General features: G+C 42.0%; 1 protein-coding gene across 1 annotated transcript; it reads right to left on the bottom strand.

Moving 5' to 3' along the window:
- Positions 1-16,288: 16,288 nt before the first annotated feature.
- On the bottom strand, positions 16,289-21,169 carry RMI1 (RecQ mediated genome instability 1). The gene is made up of 2 exons (XM_075726492.1): positions 21,138-21,169; positions 16,289-19,049 (listed from the first exon to the last, which is right to left on the bottom strand). Exon 2 carries the CDS (start codon positions 19,019-19,021, stop codon positions 17,138-17,140), a length of 1,884 nt encoding a protein of 627 aa, XP_075582607.1. The 5' UTR covers positions 19,022-19,049; positions 21,138-21,169; the 3' UTR covers positions 16,289-17,137.
- Between the last annotated feature and the right edge of the window lie 254 nt (positions 21,170-21,423).

Raw genomic sequence — 21,423 nt, 5'->3', positions numbered from 1 at the left:
TTAGGATAAAAACAAGCCTTTTTGGTAAGCCCACTTTTTGTAGGTATAACGGCATCCACCCCTGGGGCAGCTTTAGGAGTATCTGAATTGTTAGTACTCTTCAATGGAAAAGCACTCTGTATTTTAATACTAAAAAACTTCACAGCTGCTTGTAATTTTACATTCATAGGAAAATACATTTGAAGGGATCTACCGGTACTCTGTAGCTCCAAACCACATCGCCATGTTCAAGGCTTTCCCAAGTGATCTGGTCTAACCTGTTCCTAAAGGCCTCCCACCCATGGAGCCCACCACCTTCCCAGGTTCATAATAGATTTATTTGAGGTCTCTGCAGATAGCACCTTCAAGAATACTTTCCTGCTGTCTAATCTGAATCTTTTCTGCAGTAATTTAAGCCTGTTACTTCTTGCCCTACTGCAGACACAGATTAATTTCTTTCGGTGTGTAATAATCTTACGTAAAAATCTTCTGTGTATTTGAAGACTATCATGTTTCCCCATTCCTCCTTCCAATCTTATTTCAGGTAAACAACCTGACCTCACCACACATGTTTTCTCTACCGATGATAATTCTTGCTGCTTCTCTGGATTTTTCCTGTTTGGTTCATGTCTTCCCTGAAGAGTAGTTCCTCAATCTGCACAGGGTAAACCTGCACAGACTTAGCAGTGCTGACCAGAGAATTACTTCATTCATTGTACTGGTTTTGGCTGGGACGCAGTTAATTTTCTTCATAGCCCTTCATGTGGTGCTATGTTTTGGATTTGTGACCAAACGAGTGTAGATAACATAGGGATGTTTTAGTTTTTGTGGAGCAGCTGCTGAGCAGTGTCAGGACCTTCTCTGTTTCTCACGCTGCCCCACCAGCAAACAGGCTGGGGGTGCACAGAGGTTGGGAGGGGATATAGCCAGGACAGCTGACCCCAGATGGCCAGGGGGATATCCTGTGTCACAGAGCATAGTGCTCAGCAATAAAAGCTGGGGGAAAGAAGGAGGAATGGGGGACGTTTGGCATTATGACATCTGGCTTCCCAAGTAAGCATCATGCGTGATGGAGCCCTGCTGTCCTGGAAATGGCTGAACACCTGCCTGCCAATGGGAAGCAGTGAATGAATTCCCTGTTTTGCTTTGCTTGCATGCTTGGCTTTTGCTTTACCTATTAAACTGCCTTTATCTCAACTCACTTTTACTCTTGGGATTCTCTCCCCCATCCCAGCTCGGGGAGTGAGCAGGAGGCTGTGTGGGGCTCAGCTGCCCACCGGGCTTAGCCTACCACATGTGTCTTTCAGGTTTTAACCCTCTTCATATTTCCCGGTCCAACACTTGTTGTTTTCACAGTTACAAGAGGCTGAGGCTCACCCACCCTGTGGTCCACTACACCCCATAACTCCCTTCTTGAAGAGCTGCTGCCTAACCAGTTGCTGCCCGTACTTAATTTGAACAGTCTGTTGCTCCTCCTCAAGTGTAATACCTTGTACTTGAATTTCATTGTTAGTTGTTTTAAAACTATATGTTCAATTTGCCAAGGTCATTTTGAATCATATGTAAAACATTGTCGTGTCATCCTAGGCTAAACGCAGAGAAATTTTAGCATAAATGGATAAGTAATTTCTGAGAAAAGGATGACAGAAAAAACATACTATTTTGGCAGTGACTTGAAGGATGTCTTATCTCTATGCTCATAGGCACTATATCCCCAACCTGACTGCCTGTCCCTTTCTGCCTTGCCATTAGGCTTCTTTTTTTTCCAGCTCTGCAGGTTTCCCGTGCCCCAACTTTCAGCTTCTGCCCATCTGCCATCATCTTACAGTTTATGCTCAGACCTTTTCCCACGTCTATTCAAGTTTCTCATTTTAGCTGTCCTGCCCTTTTACCTCTGCACACCTTCACATACCCAAATTTCCTTTTTCTCTATCTACCTGACCTTTGCCTCCCTCTTACATGTACCTCCAGTTTTTGATTCCTGTTCTTCTGTCCAGCTACTCAGAAACTCAGGACTGTCGTCTGCCCCAGACAACCCTTTACAAAAATGATTTGCTGCATCTCTGATGCTTTCGCTAACTCTAGCCTCTGCCTTTGACTTACTTTCTGTCTTCTGAAAACTCAGTCCTCTCCACTGCATTTGCCCCTTTCTCTCTCACAGATGCTGAGATCTTCAGGGAAGGGAAAACTCCTCTGCTCTTAGCTGGTGTGCTAAGTGCAAGAGTGCCGCTGGCAGCCAGTGACTGCAATTATAGGGAAAGTCCTCATCAGTCATTTCAGTTTTGAGAGGCAGCATACAATGTGCAGTACAGTTAAAACAGAAAGCCTCTAAAGGGAGGGGTTGTGTGTGGAAAGTGGTTACCATCAGAGACCCTACTTTTAATAGAACATCTACAAATATAGAGAGTATACTAGAGTGAGACGACAGTGCTGCCTCCATTCCAGCTGTTACATGGTTACCTGAAACCATATAAAAACTAGAACCCTTGGTTTTGGAGGAAAGGGAGTGTGGAGGAAAGTTTGAGAGTATGAATCGTCAGACTCAAATATCAGGAAGTAAGCAAAAAAATCTTAATATTTTTGAGATGTAAAATAAAAAAACCAGTTATGCTAGTCTCATGTGTCTTGGAGTAGAAATCCCTACTCTACTCCCACTATTGTTTTCCCTTTGTCTTCTTATTCATCACTCAAAAGCCCGGAACAAGGAGGGAACATGATGGAAAAGTGCCACATTCTGCTAATCTCAATCTTGTGAAATTAGCAGCCTCAATTTTTTTCAGGATTGTAAACCAAAGGGCAGAAAACCAGCTTTTTCTGACCAAAGAATTTATCCTACTTGATTTCCTGTATCTGAAAAGGCAGACTTTGGAGACAACAATGACTTGCCTGGGGTACCCAGCCTGCTGAGCTGGAAGGCAGGGATGGGGAGCAGAATGAAGTCCCATAATCCAAGGGAAATGGTTAGCGACCTGCTACACCACTTAGACACACATGAGTCTATGGGGCCAGGTGGGATCTACCCAAGGGCACTGAGGGACCTGGTGGAAGTGCTCACCAAGCCACTTTCAATTATTTATCAGCAGTTATGACTAACTGGGGAGTTCCCAGTTGACTGGAGGTTAGCAAATGTGACGCACATCTACAGGAAGGGCTGGAAGCAAGATCCAGGGAACTACAGGCCTGTCAGTCTGACTTCGGGGCCAGGGAAGGTCATGGAGCAGATCATCTTGAGTGCCATCACGTGGCACATACAGAACAAGCTGGTGATAAGGCCCAGTCAGCATGGGTTTATGAAAGGCAGGTCCTGCTTGACCAACCTGATTTCCTTCTACAACAAAGTGACCCGTTTAGTGGATGAGGGAAAGGCTGTGGATTTTGTTTAGCTGGGCTTTAGTAAAGCTTTTGACACTGCTTCCCACAGTATTCTCCTGGAGCAACTTGCTGCTTATGGCTTGGATGGGCATACTCTTCGCTGGGTAAAAAACTGGCTGGATGGCCAGGCCCAAAGAGTTGTGGTAAATGGACTTAAATCCAGTTGGTGGCCCATCACAAGCAGTGTTCCCCTGGGCTCTGTTTTGGGGCCAGTCTTGTTTAATATCTTTTCTGTTTAATATCTTTATCAATGATCTGGATGAGGGGATTGAGTGCACCCTCAGTAAGTTTGCAGACAACATCAAGTTGGGCAGGAGTGTCGATCTGCTGGAGGGTAGGATGGCCCTGCAGAGGGACCTGGACAGGCTGGACCGATGGGCCAAGGCCAACTGTATGAGGTTTAACAAGGCCAAGTGCCGGGTCCTGCACTTCAGTCACAACAACCCCATGCAACGCTACAGGCTTGGGGAAGAGTGGCTGGAAAGCTGCCTGGCCGAAAAGGACCTTGGTGTGTTGGTTGACAGCCGGCTGAACATGAGCCAGCAGTGTGCCCAGGTGGCCAAGAAGGCCAACAGCATCCTGGCTTCTATCAGGAATAGTGTGGCCAGCAGGAGCAGGGAGGTGATTGTTCCCCTGTACTCGGCACTGGTGAGGCCGCACCTGGAATACTGTGCTCAGTTTTGGGCCCCTCAATACAAGAAACACTCTGAGTTGCTGGAGCGTGTCCAGAGAAGGACAATGAAGCTGGTGAAGGGTCTGGAGCACAAGTCTTATGAGGAGCAGCTGAGGGAGCTGGGATTGTTTAGTCTGGAGAAGAGGAGTCTGAGGGAAGACCTTATTACTCACTACAGCTACCTGAGAGGAGGCTGTAATGAGGTGGGTGTTGGTCTCTTCTCCCAAGTAACAAGTGATAGGACGAGAGGAAATGGGCTTAAATTGCACCAGGGGAGGTTTAGGTTGGATATTAGGAAAAATTTCTTCACCGGAAGGGTTGTCAAGCATTGGAACAGGCTGTACATGGAAGTGGTTGAGTCCCCATCCCTGGGGCTATTTAAAATAAGTGTAGATGTGGCACATGGTTTAGTGGTGGACTTGGCAGTGTTAGGTTAACAGTTGAACTCGATGATCTGACGGGTCTTTTCCAACCTGAATGATTCTGTGATTCTATGATTCTAAGTAAAATATTGTTTTATGTTTTGTAATATGATATACTTAGAAAGTCCAAATGAGAGCAGGACCAACAATATTAGACACTTTATTTAATAAATACATAATTAAAAAAGCACAAGTCCTAATGCACTTACAGGTCAAGTAAAGAAAACACAAAGAACAGGAGAAAAAACTATGAGCAGTATACACAGCAGGAAAGCGAGAAACTGGAAGACAGGATTAAATGATTGGTAAGGCTTCTGTGTGATTGAGGTACTTGTTCTTAGCAACATAACTAGTTCTGTGTATTTATTTCTCCAACCTAATGAAGAGTTTCTTTAGAATGGCTCTATCTACCCTCACTGAAGTTAACAGTTCTCAAAAAAATCTTTCAAAAGAATATTATCATTACCGTTTCACGTAGCATTGCTATGAATTCCAAACAAATATTAATTCATATTATGGCGATTAATCTAATGCTACTTATAAATGTTCAGTTAGTGTTTTAAATTAGTTCATCTTCACGCTTAGACAGATGAACTTGTGTGGAGGTTTTTGGTTGTTGTTGTTTTTTGGGGGGGTTGTTTTTAAGGTTTAAGAAATACTACTGATAAAGGGATTATGGCATTAACTGTACTTCTGTTAGTGACTGTGAGCATATGAGATTTTTTAAAAAAGATTATCCTGGACAAGGCCTGTGTTGTAACAGAAAGGAATAGCAATACCAACAAACTTGGAATATGTCTTATATTGACAAAATTTGCTCTTTGAATGCAAGTTTTGCAGTCCCTGAATCTGAGACAGTATACGAGAATCATATTTTTCACCAACATTTTGTATTCACCAAACCTTCTGCTGTAGGTATAGTCCAATTATTGCATTTTCTTAACTTCCACCAAGGACTATTAAATGCAAAGGTACAACCTCTGGCTGACGGGGTCCATGAGCCCAAGACCGCTGAAAGAGTCAGGGAGGTAGCATTATATGCTTGCCATGCTACCCTTGGCACCCAATACTAGACATTTTCAGGGACAAAATACACGGGTTGTTGCTGTCAACCTTTACAGGCTTCCTGTATTTTTGTTTATAGAAAAAAGATTTATTAAAAATGTCATGTAGTTGCCGTAGTATCAAAACATAAGTTAATAACTGAATTCTTGTGTATGAGTTTATTTTGTTTACAAATGGTTTTCTACACACTAGAGGTGTGGAAAATCACATCTTGTGTTCACCATATCATTTATATATTTTTAGTAATGTATTCTGAGAACTCATTAGGACACATGGGTGAAAAATTCTCATTTAAAGTAGAATAGTTGTTAAGCAGCTTTAAAATTTAATTAGAACCCCTTGCTGCATTTCATTATGAGGTTATTTCATAATTACTCAGCAGGTCCTAGGTATTTACTAATGCAGAAGTGACAGTACATGATACTGCTGAATTATAACTGCACAGCTGGAGAAGATACTTAGAGAAATAAAGGACAGATAAATGCATTGTTTAAAAAGCACCAGGGGAAAACTCAGCATTGAGCATCCTTCCCCCTGCCCCTGCTCTTCACAGTTGTAAATAATGCTACAAAATTCAGCATAGTTGTCTGTCTTCTAAGGACTGAAGGAGCTGACCAAATTGAACCAATTGATTCTTTACCTATGCAACTTACAGGAATTGGGATATCAGTACCTAGAAGAAAGCTATGCTTCTAACCAATGGAGAGATGGGCAAACTGCTACAATTAGCCCTGTCCTCACTGCATTGAATTTAGTGCAGTCAGTCAACAGGATTGGGAGAATTGGGTTCAAAATACACTGACACACACTACTTTTTTTTTTTTTCTTGGGGAAAAACCCCTATACCTACAATTCCTTCTGCTTGAGTAATACTTGCATTGCACAGCCTCCCAAATTCTGCCATGAAAAATGAAGTTACCACCATCATTCAAAACTGTTTAAAGAATACAGTAATATGTTACTACCTCTCAGAGAGGTAAAGACATTATTATAATGCAGACATTTGTGAACTCATTCACAGAAGTACAGTTTATGTTTTAACACTTCCAGACATAAGAAATTAAAGTTCAATGGAATACTTATGAGAAAATAATGATTTGCTGTACCTTCCTTTCTCGTCTAAGAAAATTCCAACAGGAAACAGAGTGTAGATACTAAAGGCCCTCAAATTAAGCAATTTCTTCCAATTGTTTTGCGTATCTTCGTGGGTATCTTTAATCAGTATAAATATGTATGTTTTTCATTTTAACTTCTCCTGCAGCTGAATTAGGCTTTCTGCAATCTTACAAACTTACTCTTTTTCTGCAAACTTACTCTTTTTCAACATCCCGGGCAGCTTTGAATTTCCCTTTTTTCCCTCCTCCTTTGTTTATTATTCTTTACTGCTCCTAACAAAGCCATTGTTTGATTCATGGAAGAACGCAGAGGATACAGTAAGATTTTTCTCATTGTGATATTCAGAGCTCCACATCTTAGCTTCCTTCCCTTCTGTTCTTTACTTGGCCTCTTCCGATATTTTCATCCTATTTTCCTTCCTGCTGGTTCCAAAGGACGCTGTTGCTATCCATCAGCAGAACTGTGGCTGTGGCTGGGGCTTCACATGCATGAAATGAGCATATGCAGCGCTCCTTGACCCTCCCCCTGCTTCTTTCCACCCCGCACCATTTCCTGCTTTGTACCTCAGGGAACTGATTCAAGCTAAAATCCAACCCAGCAACTGAAGAGAATTTTTAACCCAGCAGCATTATGGTGATGTTTTTGACAGTTTTTAACCCAGCACGAAGAAGATGGTCTGCAAGCATGAAAACAGGGGCAGGAAAGGTCTAACAGCTTCTTTGATGGCCAAGCTGGTTGATATAGAACTAAAGTAAATGCCGAACTACCATATGAAATGATCAGGTCCTTAATTTTTTTCAGTCAGCCAAATTCCACCTAAATCTTAAGGCACAATACAGGCACTATTTTATTAACTGGGGTTATTACACAGCTTCTGCAAACTGGCACAGATTATACCAGTTTAAGCATCTTTATATCAATAACACAATGTCCAACGATTGTCAGTCTGTGTCAATGGTATCACAATGTTGCACTGAACCTGTCCCCCATAAAACCCCCACAAATTCACTTTCTGTGCCTGAAAGGCATGAGGTTACTCCAGACATCTGAATGGTTTGCAGGCTTCTTCTGTAGAACAAACATACAAGTTTTTGCTTCCAACAATATGCTGGATGAGACAGTACTGTCAAAAAAAAATCACAGCAGCCTGAAGTTTTGACACAAAGTTTGTAAATACTATGGGAAATACTAAGGAGTACTTCTTGTAGATGGGTTCTGCTATGAGAGGGTCCAATAAAAATTTTGCTACTGATTGCTCTGTGCACACTGCTAGCACAACATCAAATACACCATATGTGTAAAGAACATTGCTTCCTTGCCTAGAACAGAAACCTTAGTTTAAATATATTTTTCTACAGAAACCAAATTAAATTAAAAACTAGCAAATTATGCTTCGGTTTTTAATGTTGTTTTGTTTAATCTTTTGCTTTTTTCCTCTACTTAAGTAAAGAAACATCTTGCTAAAATATACTTCCTTTAAGATACCTGGCTTTCTCATCAACAACCCCTTCCTTTTCCACAAACAAATTATAGTCCTCTAACAATCTCTTACACTCCCAAAATGAAGTCAGAAATGCAGACACACAATTTCCCAGTATCAGACCAACACAAAATCTTAGCTGACAAAATATTAGAACATGCCTCCGTCATGATAAAAATTTGGTTCTTTTACTTCCATCACAGAGCATCTTTTTTAAACTTTTAAATCCTTGGTATAACACAATATAAACAAACTGAATGTATTTCTCTGGCAAATTACACTGAAGACATAATATTGGATTTTTGGATTCAGAACTCTGAATTTCACAAAATAAATCATGTTGAACTGCGCATTTAAATCAGTTTGTTAAGGTTATCAAAACATTAATATTTTTTCTTATCACATATTTTCATGTATCTGCAGCTGAAAAAAAACTTTTTTAAAAAAAGCTTCCATCTACGAAGAGGCAACAACAGAGGCTGTAATACTTAATTCCTATCCACAAGACAGTGGTTTTTGTAAGAACTCCATCAATATATAGCATGCTGTTCAAGCATATCACATTCTGTGTCACAAGAATAAAATACTATTAGAAAAATATATTAAAAATGGATAAATACATAGCCATGCTGCATTTTGAACATTTGCTTCTGTCTATGCAGACTGATTAACTCTACTTACATATGTATAAATAGTATTTAGCTGTGAGTATTCCCAATTATTTCACTTTTTAATTTTTGCACATGTACCCAGGGCCTGATTTACTAGTTACTATAAAGGCCACTACAAAGATATCATTAGATCAAACTAATGTACAGTTCTGTTTTTCAAATAGCAGAAATGGAAGAATGATCACTAAATCAGGAGTTTCAAATGCAATTCGGAAAAGAATAGTCACCTAACTCGTATTACCTGACAGAAGAAAACAAGACTTTTTTTTTTGTCTTATGATTAGTCACCTACCATCACCAATACTAGAGACAGTAGATACAGTACTTTGCTGGAGATGGAGGATTATTTCACACTGTTCTCTCTTATTTTACATCAAAAAAGATTATAACCTATGTTCTACAACACTAGTACTAGCAAATAAGAAGGTCATAAATAAAAGCTAATGTAGTTGTTAAAAAAATCATGTAGCATCAACCTTATGTCCCTTCACGAGTAGCAACAGACCCCATAGGTAAGACATCCGCTTTTCTCCTATTTTGGCTTTGCCTGTACTATCAAATGTAATCACATTACAGTATTTAACAGCTGATGCCCATCAGCTTTGTATCTGACCACTCGTGAAACAAAAAGTAAAACATATTTCAGTGTTCTTGCATACCTTAATGTATATTTTAAAGTGGTATAGCATTTATTTCATATAGGCCCTTGCTGCACATGTGTTTGGCAGCATAGTCTTGGCAGCTCAAGGGTATTTTTCATCCATATTTGCATTCGAGTAACCGAGCTGTAAGCAAAAGGTTCCAGGCAATACACAGGTGTTTTCACAAAAAAAGTATCTACTGAATGATTATTTGAATGTTTTAAATTACAAGTAGATCCTTATTTACACTTTTTATTTAATGGCATTTTCTAGTTTGGAGAAACTGTATGAGGGCAATTACACTAATAGCTGGTACCAGGAGGTAAATCACCTAAGCACGTGCTTAGGTAGCCAGCAGCGCTGGGGCTGCTAAGTCTGTTTTTCTTTACGATAAATGCCAGATTTGTGGTTTAATAGCAATAATGCTTGCCCATATTTTATATATAGTACACATCTGTTAAATGATGATTGTACTGTAATTACAAATATTAAAAGAAATTGTCATAAATGCAGAAAAGTCAGCTGTGAATATTTAGTTTGTAATTACATTTATTTCCTAAATGCTGTTAGTGGAATAAAACATTTCCCCTTAATTACTGTAAATCACCCTCTTTTCCATCACAGATTCATTGAACATATGCATATTTTCACCTTACCATTTTAAGATTTTTTTTAATCCAAAAGAATGCTTTGTGAAGGTTGTGATTCTGCCAGTACTTCAAAACTGAGATCAGACCGTCATCTGCTGCAGTTCATGCTACTGTTGCCTCGTACTTGTCCTGTAATTATCAACATCATTAAAATAAAGCATGCGACCCTTTATGCACAAATAATAACCTGCTTTTTTTTTTTTTTTTTTTCCCCTTATAGCAAAGGCTGTTCTCATCCAAGGACAAATATCAAAACTACCAAGGATCCAAACACAGAAGAAGTTGCTTAACATGTCAGGGTGGTCTATACCAGCCAAGTTAACTGTATAGGCTCTCCCTGCAGTCTGTGCAAGGAATTAAGTGCTTCTAAAAAGGCTAAATTGCTGGGCAGGGAAATGCTCATTTAGCTAGTAAGAAGCATTAAGTACCAAATGTCTCCCAGCTCACTCCTCCACCTACAGATAAGGTGCTTAACAGAGCTGAAAATTAGATGCTTTCAGCCACTTGGATTGAAATTCCTACTGCTCTGTGAGTCGCCACAGAATTGAGGCAAATTTCTTTTTCTTTGCCACAGTGACCTTGTGAGAGCTCCCTCAGGAAATAGGGAAATGCCCTTGTCCTGAAAGGCCTCTATCTGTTAAGTCCTTCTATGAATGTCTCAGTTCATCCAATTCAGTCCACCTTTCTGGCTCATGATGTATTACCAATACAGATGATATTTGGGCAGCCTGCATTCTGCCCTTTTTCATGTTAATGGAACTTTGTTGAAATCAGTGACAGTTTTGTCCTTGAAAATAGTGTAAAAGTTAGATTTTTTTGGTATTCATCTGCTACAGAACAACAGGCTGTGTATTGCTATTGCTTTGTAAGTAGTATTGTCTAGTCAAACAAGTTATGCTCTTCCACCATCCACACTGCCAATATAGTAAAAAGTATCAAACTATTTTAAAGGCAGCATTAACTGCAACTTGTATTACTACATGAAACCTATGATACAGTCCTTCTCCTAAAAAACTTAGAGCTTATGCAGGCAATACAGATACCAAAAGAAGCAGGTGATCCTTGAGCAGATGACAGGAAAAGCTCTGAGGGACCTACCACTTGTAAACAAGAAAGACCTGAAGATGGAAAGGTTGAGGCCACTCCTGGCTGCAGTGATCTTGACACTGGGTTGTTTTAAATGCCTAGAGAAGTGAGCAAGTTAAATAACATATCTCTGAGCTTCAGAAGATCTGACTGTAGCTTATTTAGGGATCTACTTGGATCCAATGGGAGACTGCCCAGGTAGGTAGAAAGGCCCAGGGCAGTGGATTGCTTTTCAGGATAACCTCTTTCTTTGAAGCACACAAACACTGGACAGTGCAGAAAACCAAGCTGGTGCAGCAGGATGCCAGCATGGATGGGCAGGCAACCCCTGACTGCGCTGAGATGTGAAAAAGGAAGTACATGGAGGGAATTTCAGGAAGAATATAGTGACACAAGTCAAGCATACAGAGATGAGAAGGGCAAAAAACACGGCTTCTGTAAGTGCATCAGGAGCCAAAGGAAGACTGAGGAAAATGGGGTTCACTGTTCAGTGAGAGAGGGGACCTACTGACAGAGGACATCGGAAAGACTCAATGCTTTTTTTTCACCTTGTTTTTCACTGGTTAAAGTCCGCTTTCTGGCCTCCCGTTTCCCCAAGCCTACCAACAGGACCTGCAGAAAGGTAGTACAACGCACGTCAGGGGACGGGACAGGGAGTGCAGCGATCCTGACCAGAAGACATCGAGGGGTCAGTGCCCCACATCATGGTTAACCTGAGCAGGCGCAGCATGCCTTCAGGCTGCACTGGGCTGCGCAAAGCCCTTGGCTACCAGACAAGTTCAGGGCGCGCATGGTGCCAGAGGAGCCAGCAGGCAGCTCACACTTGGTACCAGAGATTACGCCATCTGCGTGGCCTTGCCTTTATCCAAAAGCGTTAACAGTATAACTAGCATTTTAAATGGTGCTTTACAGAGTCGAAGTGTCTTTCTTACTGAGATCATATGTACCAGCACCTCCTGGTGAACATGGAGTACTTCACCCTGCAGATACCTGCTGCTCTCCATGGGACCAGATAGGGTGCTGTTGAGGGCTCTGGCTCATCTCACCACAAGGCCACTCTATGACATTGCAAAGGTCATGGCAGTCAGGAGGTTCCTGACGACTGGAAAAAGCTAAGTGTCACACCTGTCTTCTGGGAGGAGGATCCAGGGAACTACCAACTGGTCAGCCTGACTTCAGTCCCAGAGGTTAGAGCAGTTCCTCCCTGAATCCGTACCTAGGCACATGAAGGAGATGGCGAGTGGGAACAGCTAGCATGGGTCCATCAATCGCAAGTCATCTCTGCCCAACCTGATTCCCTCTAGGAAGAGGTTTCTGGTTGCGTAGATACAGTGCAAGCATGGGAAAAGCTACCAGACATGGCAGGGAGGGGCAGGAGGAAGAAAAGGAAAGAAAGTTGTCAGTGCTAGAGAACCAATACTGTGTGGGCTGGACATGTGGACTGATAGAAACCTCCTTAAGTTCAACAAAGGCAAATGCAAAGTCCTTCGTCTTAGCAGAAATAACCCTGTGCAACAGTATGGGTTGGGGGCAAGTTAGAAAGCTTTACGGAGTAAGACCTGTGTGCCTTGGTGGACAGGTTGAAGGAAAGTCAGCAGTGTGACCGTGCAGTGGCCACAACCAGCCATGCACCAGGCTTGGTCAGAGCAGCAAGCAGGTCCACGAAAGCGAGCCGCCTTCTGCTTTCAGCACTTGTGAGACTGCATGTTGGAGTACTATGTCCTCTTTAGAGCTCCCTAGCACAAGAAAGCCACTGACATAATGAAGCAGCAGACTGCTGCCAAGGTGGTCAGGAAGCTGGAGCACATGCCACTGCCTGGAGAGGATGAGAGAACAGAGTTCAGCCTTAAGAGAAGGCTAAGAATCAGAAGCAGGACAAATTCTTGACAGCAACACACTGCAATTTTGCCCTGTTAGAAAACCCAGTGTAAATTTGGAAAAAAATCCTTAAGGAAAAAAAGATTAAAAAGTGACACACTGATACAAAAGTATGCTATACATACATTTAGATGAGAAGCTGATTTGTAGGAAACTTCTACCTCTCCTGCTGAATTTAAAAGGGTTGCAATGTCAGGCTGCTCTCAGCCTCTCATTTGCTGTCATTACTGTTGGCATTCGGTTCCTTCTAGGATCATAATGCAGTTAACTGGATCTGAAATGAGAGGTACTATTTACATCTCAAAGTCCTTTTTGCCCTTTCCTCCCAGGTAAATACATTTAAGTTTGGTTGCAACCAGATAACTCAGTACTGCACTATAAATCACTCTTCCCTCCCTATAACAAAAAGCTTAAAGTTATTACCTTTTTATTCTGAACAGAAATGCTTGACATTATTATAGCCAGACATTAAGAAATAGGGCTTTATATTTAGAACCAAGTATTATGTTTACTGTTCTATCTAATCATGTTCCATACTCAGCTACTGTGAAAATGTCTCCTATTGATATGACCTGAAATGTATAGTTCTTATAGTGTGAAGTCACAGTACTGGAGCAGTACAGCACACCCTTTAAGAAATCCTTTAACATTCCTAACTGATATTTTAAAACGACATTATCTCAACTACCTGTTGCTACCTTAGGACACTGCCTTCATTCAACAAGAAGGAAGTTGCTGGCTTATAATGATGTGCATTGTTGTGGTGAAACTAGTATTCAGTAGGATTAGGCTAGTCCTCAAGCTGTTCTTGCCAGCCTAGTTTATTTGGAAACCTGCCACATTCCTCAGTCCAGCCACTGCCTCATTCTACAGTTCGAGAGCGAATACCTTTAAAGCAAATAGGGTGCAGCAAAGTTTCTGAGAACTTTTTTTCTACTGCCTTACTTTAGTGACAGAGCTGTTAAATGGGATATTCTGATGCAGGTACCTGGCACCGCCATAGCCAATTTATTGTTTTCATTTTCCATAGTAACTGTAAGACAGGCAGGACGAGCAAACTTTCATCATAAATGTAACACCATCCAAGTCACTGTGTGAGAACATTGTAGGTTTTGTACTTTAAAACTAAATTAGTTGGAAGTTTCCATTGTGATTAGCAATGAAAAAATTCAGTTTATTTTTCCCATTAATATGAAAATATTCCTGAAGAATACAGCTTCTTAAACTGCACAGAGTCAGATATGCTACAGGTGCAGAAGTCTACTTAGCAGCTGAAAGAACGTTAGCAAGAAAAGTGAGTTTGTAAAATGGCATGGAGAAGAGAGGACAGAAAGCAGGAAATGCTTTCTGCTAGAAGGCTACATGAAACTTGTGTGAGCAGCTGCCATGACAATTGCCTTCAGCCGTTTGTACAGGAATTCCATTGCACTCCCCAGCAGGAGTGTGGCCATACCTCTGCTCCAGACCACTACCACGGTCAGCTGGGGTTGCAGCCGGTTCTCTGAATTCAGCCTGTAAGAACTCTGATTACCTGAAGCACTGCAAAGTGCACCACTGCTTGGCACACTGAGGCAATACACACACACAATACATACACGCAGCACAAAAGCATTAAGACTAGTAACAGAGAAGCTGGTTCTGAGAGCCAATAATGTGGAAAAGGCATGAACCAATGACTGGTACACACAGCTACTTATGCCATTTTCCGTTTGACATACCAATCTTAACTAAGCACTCTTTCTCAAAACCACTTTATTTTGTTCCATTTCTTGTCTGAAAAACTATGCGATACTTTTCATTAATTCTGAAACCTTAAACACAGATCTGGAATCATTATACACCAGAAAATTGCACTGTCCTATCTACAGAGCAGTCAAACACTAAACAGCTAACAGGACTGAGATTTACCTTCTTGCTTGCACTGGAGAACAGGCACAGGAGTAGCCTTCCAGGAAGAACATCCTCAAAATTAAGACAAGGACAATGGGGGGAGGGGGAGAAGGAAAAGTCAGACAAAGAACAGTGCCTTTAAGGCTGGGGGGTGGCAGCGGGGGGGGGGCAGTCGGCAGAGAAGAGGACGGAAGACGCATGAACTTCTTTAGCAGAGATGACTAAACCTTAACACAAATGCAGAAAAAGAAGGGCAGGTGTGACTTCATCAGCTGAAACAAAGACAACACTCATTTGATTCTGCGCTTTGAATGACATTCCTCTTGCTTTGCACAAGTAGAATAAAATCTGTGGATTATTCGTTTAGCTTGAACTTTAAGGACTCCTATTCTTTTACATGGTAAGGCCAAAACTTCAAAGGAAGTTTCTGTAACTCATCATAAAGGAAATGCTCCCGTAAAACTGCACTAAAGGTTTACAGTCATCTATATTACCCTTTGCAGGGATTACATGAGATGAAGCTTGGTCAGTTTCCTACTAACAAGCAATTTTTTCTGGAACCTTAACTAAAGATCTAGCATTATAGGTTCCACACAAGCAAAAGGTTTTGCTGTTACTGTTCTAAATGATGCACAGTTCCCAGCAGCCTCAGAAAATAAACCCAAAGATGACTCACGTGGTTATGGTTTGCTCAGGTTCTCTTCAGAGTGGGGAGGGAAAGGGGAGGAGAGAAAGGAAAGGGACACAGGAATTTACCTATTTCTAAACTGTATAAAATAAAGCCTAAAAAAGCTCATGCCTTGAGCCTGAAAAAGCTCAAGATTCCCCCCTCCTCCACCTTCCTCCATTTTTACCTTACTTAGCAAATTACCTCTAGTTTTCCTTAGGTCACGTGGAGTCTCAAAGGATGCTTCTCAGTTGGGGATGGGGCAGTAGGGCAATACTGACAGTCTCTCACAGCAATTCCCAATTGATGAAAACAGTGAATTTGAACAGACATTGTTCAGAGAAAGAAAAGGCTCTGAAAAAAAGATACTGAAAGTCCAATTGAAAAATCCCTCTCCTGGCTACCATTTTTACATTCTTTGTAAACACTATCAATACTGTACAGACTTCTGTTGTTGGTCCTCTAGCCTGGCAGAATTTTGATTCTTCTAAAATCAAAAGAAAAAATAAAAGAAAAGAAGAGAAGGGAAAAGGATGGGAAGAGGGAACAGCAAGAACAAAAAACCCAATCAAACCATTTCTGATACTCCATACACTCAACAAGATATGTATTTTTCTTTTAAAGTGAGTAAACAGCTTCCACCAAAGTTTAAATGAAAACTTTAATGTACTTATTTTTATACATTCTAAAAGCAGAAATTAAAAAAAAAAACAATCAAAATTAAGACCAACATTAAATATACATATACAACAGGTTTGTAGCACAAGTATTTGACTATGCTGTGAAAAGATTGGACAAGTAATCATGAGAGTTAATGATTACAGTTGCCTGTGGGTTCAAAACTATTAGCAATAATTAACATGACAAAAAATATATGCCCCATACATTATAATCAGTCTTTTCTGATAATAAAAGATTTTAAAATACTTGGCTTTTATTTTTTAAAATATACAGCTTTTTATCACATTTATGTATAGGGTTGGGTTTTCCGACACGCACACACCTGAACATTTAGGAGAAAATCTTTAATCTCTCTACACTTCAGGATCTTGCACACTGAACAGGTATTCAAGTTTTCAGGTTGGCACAGTCAGAAGTGACAGCATTGAAACAATAACTCCTTGTTTAAATTTACTCAACTGCTTTCCTCCAAGAAAAGACTGATAGTCTCCTATAGCTACCTTTTAAAAATCAGGTAAGTAATCATCCTTGAAAAAGTATAATAACGAGATGGTTTGTTCATTGTTATCCACTTCCTGACAAATTCTGCCACTCCAGTCAAGGACACACAAGGATTTTGCAGAATGGAAATGATACATGAGTATTTTAAATCAGGACAGAAAGATTTGAAAGCTTATTTCAATACTATCACCATAAAAACCAAACTCCTAAGTTTTGCTCCAACAAGTCATCTCCTCCTCTCACTTTTCCATTATTTTTCCTGATAAAAGCCATACCACCTAACTTTAAAATTTAACTTTCAACAGTCCTTCAGGGGAAATCTGACTTAAATATTTCCTAATATACAGTCTGCAAGTTTGCACACGTTATTTATTCAAACGTTTCTTCAATTGTTCTAGATGCCTCGCATTAACGTCCTGGAGAATTAATACAGTGGCTTTAGACTGAAGTGGATTAAACTCTATAGTCATCAAACAACAGAGATCTACCAGTTGTTTTTGACATTTCTCTAAACCATCCTTAAGCTTTGAATGTAAAGCTGGATCCTTTTTCAGCCTATTCATTTCAGGCACTGAAAAGCCAATCAAACTTGTTAGAATATCATCAGCAAAATCTACTTCAAGATAAGCTGAACCATCAGAAATTTTTGCCTTTATACCCCAGGACCCATTGCTGCTTGTGAGGTTTCCAGTGAGAGTAACAAGGAAACACCTAACTTTCAGAACTGTAACAGTTTCTGGTTTTTTTGCAAGGAGAAGGGAAATATATGTGAAAGGTGGAGAATCTAAATCTAAATGGGACTCTACCGCTCTGCAAGGAAAGGTCTGTGAATCATACTTCTGCTGATCTGCTTCTGGATCAGTTTTTGGGAAAAATACAGGATCATAATTTACCAGCCTGCTGTCAGAAGTGTGCTGGGATTTACATCTACTCTTATGTAGGTCTGTATCATTCTGCCTTTCTTCAGGAGTATTTTCCAAAGAAAAATCTGCAGAACTGCAGGTCTGATGTATGCTCTTGTGCTGTGAAAAGCTACTCGTGCTATTTTCATCTCCATCAAATACTGTTCTTCCAAAAGTCTTTTGCTTGCTGGTAGCTTCTACAGGCTTATCTCTTTTATTCACATCATCTTTTTCACAAGTGCCATTTAAAGATGAATTGCAGGAGCTTCTAGATGTGTGTGGAAGTCTCTCAGTAATTAAACCTATGTTTCTGTTCATGACCACTGGTGGCACTTCTTCCACCTCTGCTTGCATCTCTTCTTCCAGAAGAAAGTCATCTTCTAAAGGAAAGTCATTTAAAAAGCCATCAACATTTCCTATGGGAGGTGAAATCTGTTCATCTGAATGAGGCAAAGGACTTCCAGATTCCCATAGCAAAACATTTCCATTGTGTGCAGCCAGTGAACCTGAGGCTGCACTAAAATTTTTGCTTCTACTGCAGTATCCACTTTCTAAAGACGTTTCGTTGCTTAAAGCAAATTCACTATTTTCATCAAGACTGGCTAAAAGCTCTTCATCTGAAGGGCCTAGAGTTTGTTCCAATTCATCCACAGGCCTGGAAACAATTTGGTGGTGACCAGCTTGTCCAACAGAATTAGGGTTTTCAGTTTCTCCAATTAACCTAGCAAGGACTCTTTCCTGAGAATACTCCTCCAGAAGAGCATCCACTTCACCCCGCAACAGTTTCACATTTTCTGGTTTAAGCAGAAGGACTCCAAGACGATATGCAATATTGCCCTGTACAGTGATTTTTGTTCCAGGAGGAAGATTACTGTGGAGGACAGGCACTGGTTGATACTCCATGCCCTGAATTTGATGTATCCCATCAGTTAGTTGCAGCATCAGCATTCGAGTAGGCTTTGCTTCCCAGGGCTTCTGGAATGCCTGAGTACTGGCCGTTACTTCTTCATTTATGGTATTTTTCCCTCTTAGTTTCTGCAACTGGGAATATGCTGGCTGGCTAACATCAACCAGTGAATCAATCTGTATGGAGTAGAAGCCTGACAACTCTCCTTTGGGAGCATCTAAGATGCAGTCAGGCAAAATGGGATATTCCAAATCTCTTAGATCGGTAAGAAGCCATTGCTCAAATACCTGCTTGTTAATCTGAGCTTGACTTAAGTTACTACCACTATTTTCTTCCTGGATCCAACTAATACATGCTTCCAGCCACGTCAAAGGAACTTTAACATGCCACGTTGACAAAAGCCAAGTTTCCACTCTTGCTGCAACGTTAGATGTAGACATTTTCTTTTAAGTTAAGAGAGTGAATTCCCTAGAACAAAACCCAAAAAGGCATAGTTAGTCTTCTGACAATAGCTAAAGTTATGACAAGTCTCTCACTTGTATTATATAGAAATTTGCTCTCAATTCAAAGTTCTGCTATTCTAAGTATGACAACATAGGGGCAATTTAAATTAAACACACTTCTACAGATACTAAAAATAAACATGCATTTCCAATATTTGAAGTTCCAATCAGCACAAAAAGTCTGTACAGTTTAGTCATCATGGAGTATCAGGGAAGTACTGAGACGTCTACAAGCAACCCTGCTTGGTAACGTCTCCTTTTCTGTTAATTAGAAATATACAAATGAAATCCTTCTGTTATGGATGGAAAGCAAACGTATGAAAAAAAAAAAAAGTAGGTTGCTATACATACATCCTCTTTTTTTTGTTTGTTTTATTTCTGTGGGTGCTGCTGTTAACAGCCAGTTTACTTTAGAAATTGATCTGAGAAGTTATTCGCCCATTTCATCAGCACTGTTGAAGAGACCCCACCTACAACAGAGGGGAGCTGTGATCTGTCAGCACTTGTATCACAGGGGTGACTTTTAGACTGTAACTGGATGAAAGCTTTGTACCCAACAAGAGAAAGCTAGCTTGAAATATCATTGTTATCTAGAGACCCAGTCCAGGGTTTGGCTGCAATAGCTCTGAGTCTTGGCAGTCATCATCTCAGGAACATCAGTGGCTAATAAGCTCTAGCTTCTTGTTAGTTTAGGAAGTAGCTATGCACATATAGAACAGAATAGAAAATTTCAATTGGAAGGTACCTACAACGATCGTCTAGTCCAACTGGCTGACCACTTCAGGGCTGACCAAAAGTTAAAGCATGTTATTAAGGGTATTGTCCAAATGCCTCTTAAACACCGACGGGCTTAAGGCATCGACTGCCTCTCTAGAAAGCCTGCTCCAGTGTCTGACCACCCTCTCAGTAAAGAAATGCTTCCTAATGACCAGGACCTCCCCTGGTGCAGCTTTGAGCCATTCCCGTGCATCCTGTCACTGGATCCCAGGGAGAAGAGATCAGCACCTGCCTCTCCACGTCCCCTCCTCAGGAAGCTGTAGGGAGCAATGAGGTCACCCCTCAGCCTCCTTCTCTCCAAACCAGACAAACCCAGCGTCCTCAGCTGCTCCTCACAGGACAGGCCTTCCAGCCCTTCCACCAGCTTTGTCTCCCTCCTCCGGATGCATTCAGAGACCGCCACATCCTTCTTAATTTGTGGGGCCCAGAACTGCACACAGTACTCAAGGTGAGGCCGCACCAAGGCCAAATACAGCGGGATAATCGCCTCTCCTGACCGGCTGGCTGTGCTGTGTCTGATGCACCCCGGGATGGGTTTTGCCCTCCTGGCTGCCAGGGCACACTGCTGACTCACACTGAGCCTGCTGCCAGCCAGCACCCCCAGATCCCTTTCTGCAGGGCTGCTCTCCAGCCACTTCTCTCCCAATTTATACTTGTGCCCAATGTTACTCCATCCCAGGTGCAGAATCTGGCATTTGCTCTTGTTAAATTTCATGCCACTGATGATTGCCCAATGCTCCAATCTATCTAGATCCCTCTGCAAGGCCTCTTGTCCCTCAAGAGAGTCGACAGCACCTCCCAGTTTGGTGTCATCAGCAAATTGGTGCCAATGGTGCATTCAACTCCTGCATCCAGGTCATTGATATAAACACTGAAGATATTAGGCTGCCTAACCATGTCTGGATCATGTCTAACCCCTTAGAAAGGATGACCAAGGAGCTCAACCTCCCTGCAGATGGCAACGAAAACAAAAATTGCAGTAAGAAGAGTTAAGAAGCGCCAGGTTCGGGTTTTTTTGCCACTACACCTCGCAGCGAAGAAAAGCCACCCTGCCTCCAAGCTCTCCCCAAAGCAACGCCACCCAGAAGAGACCCCGCAGCTACTTAACCAAAGGCAAGCGCCAGCCCGCCCGCTCGGCGCTGCCTCCGCGGGCCGGGGCCCTGACGGGCGCTGAGGGGAGGCGGGGCGGGGGTCGCACCCGCAGCCCCTCGGAGAGGCCCAGCCCCTTCCTTCCCCCCGCCCCCCCCCCCCCCCCCGTAGCTGAGCCCTCACTTACCGGGGCGAGCAAGCGGAGCCGGCGGGGGGGGGGGGGGCCCGGCTCCCAGCACCGGGGGCTGTAGAGGGGAAGGGGCGGCGGGGGAGGGGAAGAGGGCGCGGCCGCTCCCCTCGCGCAGCCCCCAAAAACCCCGCGCGGCCCAGCAGCCAATGGGAGGCGCGCGTCGCGCGCGCTTTTAAGCATCGCGAGAGCCCCGCCTCCCCACCCCCCGGCGCCGGGCAGCGAGCACAAGGCGGGGTTTTCGCAGACGCCATTTTATCTTCCCACGACCGAGGTCGCTCTAGCT

This window comes from Pelecanus crispus, chromosome Z (assembly GCF_030463565.1).
Source record: "Pelecanus crispus isolate bPelCri1 chromosome Z, bPelCri1.pri, whole genome shotgun sequence".
Lineage (NCBI taxonomy): Eukaryota > Metazoa > Chordata > Aves > Pelecaniformes > Pelecanidae > Pelecanus > Pelecanus crispus.
The sequence above is the reverse complement of the archived record's forward strand: the minus strand, read 5'-3'. Positions and strand labels throughout refer to the sequence as shown.

Excerpts from the sequence above, each read along its gene's own strand:
- RMI1 (XM_075726492.1), bottom strand. The coding sequence starts at position 19,021 with ATGTCTACATCTAACGTTGCAGCAAGAGTGGAAACTTGGCTTTTGTCA.